At 33.2% G+C, this 9,188-nt stretch overlaps 1 protein-coding gene across 2 annotated transcripts; it reads right to left on the bottom strand.

The window, feature by feature from the left end:
- Nucleotides 1-2,529: 2,529 nt before the first annotated feature.
- On the bottom strand, nt 2,530-8,756 carry LOC106318687 (SPX domain-containing membrane protein At1g63010). Of its 2 annotated transcripts, XM_013756776.1 has the most exons (13): nt 7,630-8,756; nt 6,996-7,086; nt 6,859-6,917; nt 6,479-6,576; nt 5,501-5,602; nt 5,284-5,404; nt 4,847-5,158; nt 4,200-4,759; nt 3,819-4,126; nt 3,562-3,728; nt 3,293-3,483; nt 3,077-3,210; nt 2,530-2,987 (listed from the first exon to the last, which is right to left on the bottom strand). In XM_013756776.1, exons 5-13 carry the CDS (start codon nt 5,551-5,553, stop codon nt 2,749-2,751), a joined length of 2,085 nt encoding a protein of 694 aa, XP_013612230.1. In that variant the 5' UTR covers nt 5,554-5,602; nt 6,479-6,576; nt 6,859-6,917; nt 6,996-7,086; nt 7,630-8,756; the 3' UTR covers nt 2,530-2,748. The 2 variants fall into 2 exon arrangements, with proteins under 2 accessions (XP_013612230.1, XP_013612231.1); XM_013756777.1 differs by lacking the exons at nt 6,859-6,917; nt 6,996-7,086; nt 7,630-8,756 and adding an exon at nt 6,811-6,828.
- Between the last annotated feature and the right edge of the window lie 432 nt (nt 8,757-9,188).

Raw genomic sequence — 9,188 nt, 5'->3', positions numbered from 1 at the left:
ATTTAAAGTCGTTTTAAAAAATTCAAAATATAACATATAGGAAAAAATATAACTTATAAGAAAAATATAACATATAAGGTGTCATCATTTTTGTAATTTAATGTCATTAAAACAAATTCTAAATATAACTTATAAGAAAAAATCTAATTTTTTATCATACGGTTAATGTGATTGTTTATTTTTTTTAATAATATAAAATTAAAAAAACATGAAGAAAGATGCAAAAATTGTTATCAAATCTTTATTATTCATAATCATTAATTGCCATATATATGTAAATCATATTAGGTAATTTCGTAGCTTTTATTTAGGGAAAGAATACACACTTCTTATATTTTAGGTTAATATAATGTTCTCTAGTAGACACTAAATAAATTATGACATAAAAACCTTATTTTTCCCCTCGAACACATTCTTGAAAAAGTGAACATTTATCTTTCATATGGTTTTGAAAGCTTTCAAATCAACCATCGAACTGATACATGTCATTTTAATGTTTTTATTTGTATACTTAAGAAAAACTTACATTTTTGTTATTTAAAGTCGTTTTAAAAAATTCAAAATATAACATATAAGAAAAAATGTAACATATAAGAAAAATATAACATATAAGGTGTCCTCATTTTTGTATTTTAAAGTCGTTTTAAAAAAATATATATAACATATAAGGTTTCCTCAATTTTGTAATTTAATGTCATTTTAAAAAATTCCAAATATAACATAAAAGAAAAAATTTAATTTTTTTATTATATGGTTAATGTGATTGTTTATATTTTTTAATAATATAAAACTAAACAAAATGAAGAAGGATGCAAAAATTGTTATCAAATCATTATTATTCATAATCATTAATTGCCATATATATGTAAATCATATTAGGTAATTTCGTAGCTTTTATTTAGGGAAACAATACAGACTTCTTATATTTTAGGTTAATATAATGTTCTCTAGTGGACATTAAACAAATTATGACATAATAAGGTGTCTTCATTTTTGTATTTTAAAGTCGTTTTTAAAAAACATATATAACATATAAGGTTTCCTCATTTTTGTAATTTAAAGTCATTTTAAAAAATTCAAAATATAACATATAAGAAAAAATTTAATTTTTTTATTATATGGTTAATGTGATTGTTTATTTTTTTAATAATATGAAATTAAAAAAAAATAAAGAATGATGCAAAAATTGTTATCAAATATTTATTATTCATAATCATTAATTGTCATATATATGTAAATCATATTAGATAATTCTGTAGCTTTTATTTAAGGAAAAAATACACATTTCTTATATTTTAGGTTAATATAATGTTCACTAGTGGATATTAAAAAATTATGACATAAAAACTTTATTTTTTCCCTCGAACACATTCTTGAAAAAGGTGAACACTATTGTTTCCACATTTAAATTATTTTGACTTTTATCTTCCATATGGTTTTGAATGCTTTCAAATCAACCATCGAATTGATACATGTCATTTTAATGTTTTTAGTCGTATAATTAAGGAAAACTTACATTTTCGTAATTTAAAGTCGTTTTAAAAATTTTCAAAATATAACATATAAGAGAATTCTAATATATAAGAAAAATATAACATATAAGGTGTCTTCATTTTTGTATTTTAAAGTCGTTTTTAAAAAACATATATAACATATAAGGTTTCCTCATTTTTGTAATTTAAAGTCATTTTAAAAAATTCAAAATATAACATATAAGAAAAATCTAATTTTTTTATTATATGGTTAATGTGATTGTTTATTTTGTTTTAATAATATAAATTTAAACAAAAATGAAGAAGAATGCAAAAATTGTTATTAAATCTTTATTATTCATAATCATTAATTGCCATATATATGTAAATCATATTAGGTAATTCTGTAGCTTTTATTTAAGGAAAGAATACACACTTCTTATATTTTAGGCTAATATAATGTTCTCTGGTGTTATATAATTATGGAATAATGTGACACCATTAGATTAAACTATACTCTATATTAGATGCTCTAAAATTCTTTGAAATAAAATTTAGAAAGCATTTAGAGTGCCACCTAGGATTTGAGGTTTTTTTTAATTAATACAAAATTAAGGTTCTAATTTTTCAAATGCTTCCCAATTAATATATAGGGGATTACTCCCTCCGTTTCTAAATAAGTGTCACTTTGACATTTTTCACACAAATTAAGAAAGCGACGGAAATATATGTAAGTTGTTACTAATAATACCTCTCTGACCAATAATATTTGAGATAAATAAAATTATTTATAAAATCAATGCAGTTTTCAATTAATTTTCAGTTGAAAATAAGTATAATTTGCATTGGAATCGTAAAGCGACATTTTTTTTGTAACAAGAAAAAACGCTAAAATTGAAACAGATGCCGTATATTCTATGTCTCTTGCAGTAATATTCAAAATTTCTTGTAGTTTCTTTCTGAGTCAAGGTTTCGAAGTAATTAAAGACGTAATAACAGATCTCTTCTGAGAAAAAAGAAAAAGTTATAACATGATCTTTTCTTAAGAGTTGAAGTATTAGGGAAAAAAACACTGGAATAAATAACTCAATCAAAAGCTCACGAAACACAGGAACAAGAACAAGATTCCTATGTATATAATTGAGCACATATGCAACCATTGGAGTTAGGAACCTTGGTGACAACAAAAAAGAATCAAACAAAGAGAGAGGATACACACCGTTCCATTTTTTTAATTCTATTTTGTAAAACTGGTAGCAAAATCCCTTAACATATATCAATAGAGAGAGTTATAAGTACAACAAGTAGCAACAATGGAGCCAATGCAGATGACAAGTGATGGTAGCAGAGTTGCATTCAACAGATGATTTCTTCCCAAGTATCCTCCCAACGTTATAGTTACATCCGCCACAACTCTAGCCAGCGTCCCAGCTTCCGTAGACAGCAATCCTCCGTTGTAAGTTCCTTTTGATAGCCTTGATGACATTACCCGAGACAACAATGATAGATTCACACCTATAGAGACAAAACAAAAACTATTTAGAAACAGTTGGTTTCTAAAGAAAAACAGAGTTTTGTTTACTTATATATATATATATATATACCTTCGAGTACTTCAGCAGCAACGAACATTACTAGACCAGAGATCACGTATTGCGGTACAGTGTATGGAACAAACAAGTTAAAACTGAAGAGGATCCCAACAAAGACAATGATCTCAGACGTCAAAAGGATTTGCCTGTAAATAAAAGCACCATCAAAGCTTCATTTATGAATGCAATGACCAAAGAAGCATCTAAAAAGTTTCAAGATTCTTTTACCTGTCTTCAAACATGTTACTGATGTAACTTCCCACAAGAATGTTGATAGGTAGCACCGTGAGTCCAAGGCACGCCAAGAAGATGGCAACGGAGCTTGTTGTCCAGCCAAAATAGTATGACGTAACCACACTAGACTCAGACAGTAATATCTCCATTGCGTACTTGAGCATGAAGTAGATCAGCAGTTGAACCTGACCACCACCAAAACCGCAAGTCAGTTCTATTATTCTTATAATGTAGGAACAAGTTTGAGATTGATAGATAGATACCTTAACAGATGGAGTAAGAAGGCGGTATGCATCACCGAAAGAGTTTGCAGGTCTGCGAGAATCATCTGCAGACTCTTCACTTTCATCGCAATCCTCTTCATCATCCGGCAAGATCCCTGAAGTAATCAACAACGGCTTCCGAATACCTTCCTCAATTCTCTCTGTCACTGCATATTCATTCAAGAGAATCCAATCAAATAACTCGTTAACAATCAGTAAAAGGAACAGTTTTACTTCCAGAATAGTAAGATTATTACTTGAACTTGTTTCATTACGCTTGCTTCTTTCTTGCTCCTCTGTATCACGCAACGGCTCCTTGAATGAAATGCATAGCCATACCAAATAGAACAGCCACGCCACAGCCATGACCCAACCAGGCAAAGTAGACTGGTTAAACGTCAGCTTGTAAAACTTGAATTTGATTTGGAGCAAACCGGCTAGTGCAGGACCACACGCCATTCCAAGAGCACTAGCACTCACAAAGCCTGCAGATGCCTGCATTCTGATTCTCAAAGGCACACAATCACTGATGTATCTCCTGTTCACAGCTCTTGCTGACCCCAGCCTGCAACATTTAAAATGGTTATTATAACAAAGGTTTCCTCTATTAAAACGTTTCATAAGCTTTTAGAACTTACCCACAACAGAGACGGCCTACTAAGAGAAGAGTAATGGAGTTTGCATCATAAGCCAACGCATACATTAAGTTTCCGATAAAGAGAGCGATGCTACTAAACACAAGAGGTTTGAAGTAAGATTTGTTGGACCAAGCGCTGAAATAAACCGAGGAGAAGACTTGAGCCACGGCCATAGATCCAATTACAACACCACAAACAGTAGCTGCAGCTCCGAGGCTCATTGAATAGTCATCTGCTGTAGGGACGATGATGTATGTGTTGACCATGTACAAAAACGTGTTTCCTAAGTTCAGGAGTAAGGAGTTAAAATGGTAAGTCCGTTCATCGATGGTATCCTCTGAAGGAGTCTGGAGATCATCTTGCATGATAAGAGCATGCTGTGCCAAGAAGTTGAGGAAACTCGTCGAGTTTGTTAACTTGTCAACTGCTGTCTTAATTGCCTCGACCACTGGATCCTGAAGTGGAAGAACAGGTTGGTCGTAGATTGAATAGAAACTTCCTTCGTTTTCTTGAAGCTCATGAAGATTTCGAGAAATGGCTCCAACAACAGCTCCTACACCCTATAGATTCCATACACACAGAACAACATTAAAGACTCCTATAGATGAAACCAGTGAAAGAGATAAGTAAGACAAGAGTTTATTTACCACATGCTTAAACACTTGTTGAAGCTGTGAGTAAGGATGATTAGCCCTGGTTTTGACGTAGTAGTCGGCGAATCTATAGCCAAAACGTTTGTCAAACTTCTTGAGTATCTTGCGGAGACCAATGGCGTTCAACTCAACGAATTTCAGAAGCTGTAGAAGATCTCTTCCAACGTCTCTGTATGATTCACGTAGCTCCACGATTTTCGATATGTCAGGCTGCTCGAGAACAGCATCATGCGTTTCCCTCAGCGTGGATAATCTCCCTGCCAGCAACCCTTGTTGTTCCAACATGAATAGGACTGTTTTCTCAATCTGCAACACGATTAATCAGTTTCTTAAACGTTTCATCTAATAAACAGAAACAATGATAAAACATTATGGATGCATGCAAGCTAACAATTCAAACTAGATCATCTTGAAAATTGTCTATAACATACTTGAGTATCGAGCATCCTGGAGAAATCTTTGAGAACATGGCGAGGATGTTGAGATCCGCCACGTATTTGTTCAGCATATTGCTTTACTCTCTGCTTCATCAATTTGTAATTGATGTAATAGCTACAAGGGAATCATCAAAACGTCATTAGCAACCAAAAAATCAGATGATATGAGAACATAAACAAAAGATGTCATAAGGCATGTGCAGGTGCATACCCTCTCCATTCTTCGATTTGTTTCCGCTGCAGATATTTCCCAAAAGCCACCATCTTCTTCTATCGCTTAAGGCAGAGAGAGAGCAAACTTTTTCTTAACAGCCTGAAAAGAATGTGGAGATTAGCACACCCTTGATATCACTTATATAAAGATTTTGCTATTTTGTCAACTTGATGAAGCAAACAGAGAATGGGTTTTGTGGCATACGGAAAATGAATTTAATACAGTTACATAATAATATTAAATTTATCCAAAGTCAATATAATTCCAGATGTGGAAAGGAGAGAAAAGAACTATTCCAAGAACATTTGTGACACATTCAAAGCTCTGTGACACTTAAAAAGTTACATTGAGATTTCAATCAACAAATCCACAACAAAAGCCTTACTCAATGGAGCTAATGAAACGCTATCATTACACAAACGGTTTCACATTCTACAGTTAGCTAATAACCAGACAGTCACAAAGAGACATAGCCACAGAGCAGGTTCAGGGGATTAATGCAAAACCTGTTTTAGGAAACTAAAAAAAGATTCAAGGAAAAAGAACAGTTCTTCTCAAGCATCTAAATGGAATAAAACCTCAAATCATCTGTGAATTGCTGAGCGTTTGATTAGTGCTCAAGCACAATATAGAACTTCAGAACAAGAAACTTTCCAAATAACACTCTTTTTTAAACATACATATATAAGAAAGTCAGCGACTAAAAATGGCTGGCTATCTCTACAAGCCCATGTGCAGAGAACGATCACGTACAAACCACTTAGTACAATAAATTACCAAATCAAATCAAGAAAACGTGAAGAAACAATCAAAAACTCAAGATTATTTATACTTTTTTCACAACAGAAAATCCGCAAAAAGTCAGCTTGTGTAAAATTAAAACTCTTGCATTTTCTCTTTCACATGCTTTGTTCTTCTAACAAATAAGCCAAAGCAGAGATCTTGCTTTATATATAAATAAATCAATAAACTCACAACGTTTTTCTTTTGCCTGTATGTATCTATCCTCGTTCTCCTTCTGATTTCTTCTTTAATACAAAAAGCTGATGCGTTCCTTATGCAGATTTAAATCTCTGAAAATAGATTAAAAAAATGGTGTGCAAAGGGATCAGAACACACGAGCTTACCATGAAGGCCTACTACTCATACTAATAAATTGTTCTACATAAAAGAATAAATATATAAATAGATGTTAGTGGAGTCAATGATATAAAGCAAGCCAACTTGGCTTTAAAATTCCACACATTGTAGACATATGAAAAACGCCAAAAGACTTAAAACTTTTTCTACACTTACTCACATCTAACCTTAATTCTCTCTACTTTTCACCTCAGCTAACGTAAAAAATCAATCACCTTAAGAGGAAAAATCGATTAAAGCTTGGATTTTTGGATGACCCATCAACGGAATACACCTGAAAACAACGAAACTGAATCAAAAGTTCATTACTTTATGAGTTAAATCGACGATAAGATCTGAGAGAATCAAATACCAAGAATGGGTTTTGTTATTGTAAGACTCAGAAGATGATGATATACACGGGAGGAGTCGGTGATGATAAGAACAAAAGAGAGTCACAGAATCTGTAATATGAAGTAATAATGTGATCATGTCATCTATATTGCATTTACGGCGACCCAGACCCAATCATTGACGAAAAAGAAAATACATGGCTGCCCAAAAAGTCATTAATTGTCACGTTCTTTACCAAAAGGAGCTTTTCATAATTATGTAAAACTACCGGGCGTCTTTTCAAGTTAACAACAAATTTTGGGTAAAAATGAAATACATGTGTTTTTTTTTGTAATCTAGTAGATTAATATTAACTTGAACAAAGTTTTACACCAAGCCAACAAAGATATGCAATCTTTCTAGAGCCATAAGCCGGACATGTGATATGCACCCTCCGGAGACACATTAGTACATCCACTAAAACATAAACTAGACACAAGGAAGAAGACAAAGTTGATTTGGAACATAGGGAGATAGACAATACACTTCAAAAAAGGAGAAGATAGACGAAGCCGGAAACAGAGATGAGTGTGAAAGCGATGCAAGCCTAATTATTTGAGTTCGAAGATGATCTCCTATAACAGTTTCACAAGTGAATCCCGTTCAAACCATACCTAAAATTGCTTCATCAACAAGAAGCCCACAAGAGAGACGATCTTAAAGAAGACGACAGTTGGCAATTAACCACTCAAAGACTGCATGAAATTGAGCTAAGGCTCCACAGCTCCTTACCAAAAAATCCGGAGAAACCCGTTCGTTTCAACCCAAGGAACTGAACAACTTCCCCGCTCCGGATCTTCACCAGATGAAGAAAACAAAAAACAAGAGCAGAGGACAAACGGCGAGGCCTGAAGATGCAGAGAATGCTATCTCCCAACATAACCATTAGACCAAACAAACTCCACAAGTCCAAAACCAACTGAAACTTCCTTTATGAATTCGAACAACCACCTCCCTAACTCTGAATCCTCTACACTCTCTGAAGTTGTCTCCACAAAGAAGCCTCAAACAGAAGCTCCACCAGAACGCCTCACCAATGAGGCCTCGAAACAGAGCCGAACTTATATCGAGAGGCTTTGAACTTCGAGCAAGGGAAAGGTATAACACAGGTTAAGACCTAACTTAGACCGAGGACCTTCGCTACACCAAGACAAAGAGAAGATAACAGGAGAAGCACAAGCGACCACCATTGAAATACTTGAGCTTTGCCTCACCCGAACCGATGGAAGAATTACCACCCCACATCAGAGCCGGAATAAACTGCACCCGCACACCTGAAAAAGCTACGAATCTAGTGGGGCAGCCAAAGCAAACAGCAAGAAGCTAACAACTTCGGATCCCTGATCTCTCACTCCATCGTCTTTTGAAAGCCTCGTCTCATTACTAAGACACAGAAGACAGAAATACCAAGAGACCCTAGTTCCTACAAAGATACCACATAAACAGGGGAATCAAACCTGGGTCATACCATCGAGTCTCCGTATCTCTGGACGTCGAGGAATATGCCCATAAACACCGAGAAATACAACGAGGTCGGACCCTTTGACTCACCATCTCAGATCTAACGAATCCAAGCCGTAAGTTTCAGAGGAACCAAAAACTCAAGGAGAAAAGCCGATAACATGACAGAGAAACAGAAGAGGCCGCTCCCGACGACCGCGGCAGAGCCGACCGCCAGAGGAGATTCAAATCGGAGAAGCGGCTGCGACTTTAGTCGAGAGAGAAAGGGGGTGCTAGGGTTTTTTAGTCTAGACCAAAAATCATGAAATACATATGTTTAGGAAGGTCTTTTATAGACATAATTATCTTACCGTTACTTATTAGTATTTGTATTATTAATTTGAAAATTATATATTGTTTACATTTTCAAAAAATTAAATCGAACATCAAATTATTTATATATGACAAAAATTTATCATTTTACATATTTTAATTCATTTTTAATAAAAAATAATAATAAAATATTTCAAAACATTGAATATTTATTTTTGATTACACCAAAAATATTTTATTTGATTAATATTTAATTATGCATATATTTGGTTTTTAAGTTTGAAATTTTTATGATTGAAAAAATATTCTTTTCAGATAACAGTATTACATATAATTATCTTATTTATTTCTAAATGCTTTTATTTTTGGCCAAAATTTATTATATTAATTTGTAATAAAT

This window comes from Brassica oleracea, chromosome C9 (genome assembly GCF_000695525.1).
Source record: "Brassica oleracea var. oleracea cultivar TO1000 chromosome C9, BOL, whole genome shotgun sequence".
Lineage (NCBI taxonomy): Eukaryota > Viridiplantae > Streptophyta > Magnoliopsida > Brassicales > Brassicaceae > Brassica > Brassica oleracea.
Note: the sequence above shows the minus strand (reverse complement) of the source record. Positions and strands in the feature narration are given on the sequence as shown.

Excerpts from the sequence above, each read along its gene's own strand:
- LOC106318687 (XM_013756776.1), bottom strand. The coding sequence starts at position 5,553 with ATGGTGGCTTTTGGGAAATATCTGCAGCGGAAACAAATCGAAGAATGG. Across the intron at positions 4,760-4,846 it reads AACAAGTGTTTAAGCATGTG|GGTGTAGGAGCTGTTGTTGG; the intron begins GTAAATAAACTC and ends TGGAATCTATAG. Across the intron at positions 3,484-3,561 it reads TTCTTACTCCATCTGTTAAG|GTTCAACTGCTGATCTACTT; the intron begins GTATCTATCTAT and ends GGTGGTGGTCAG.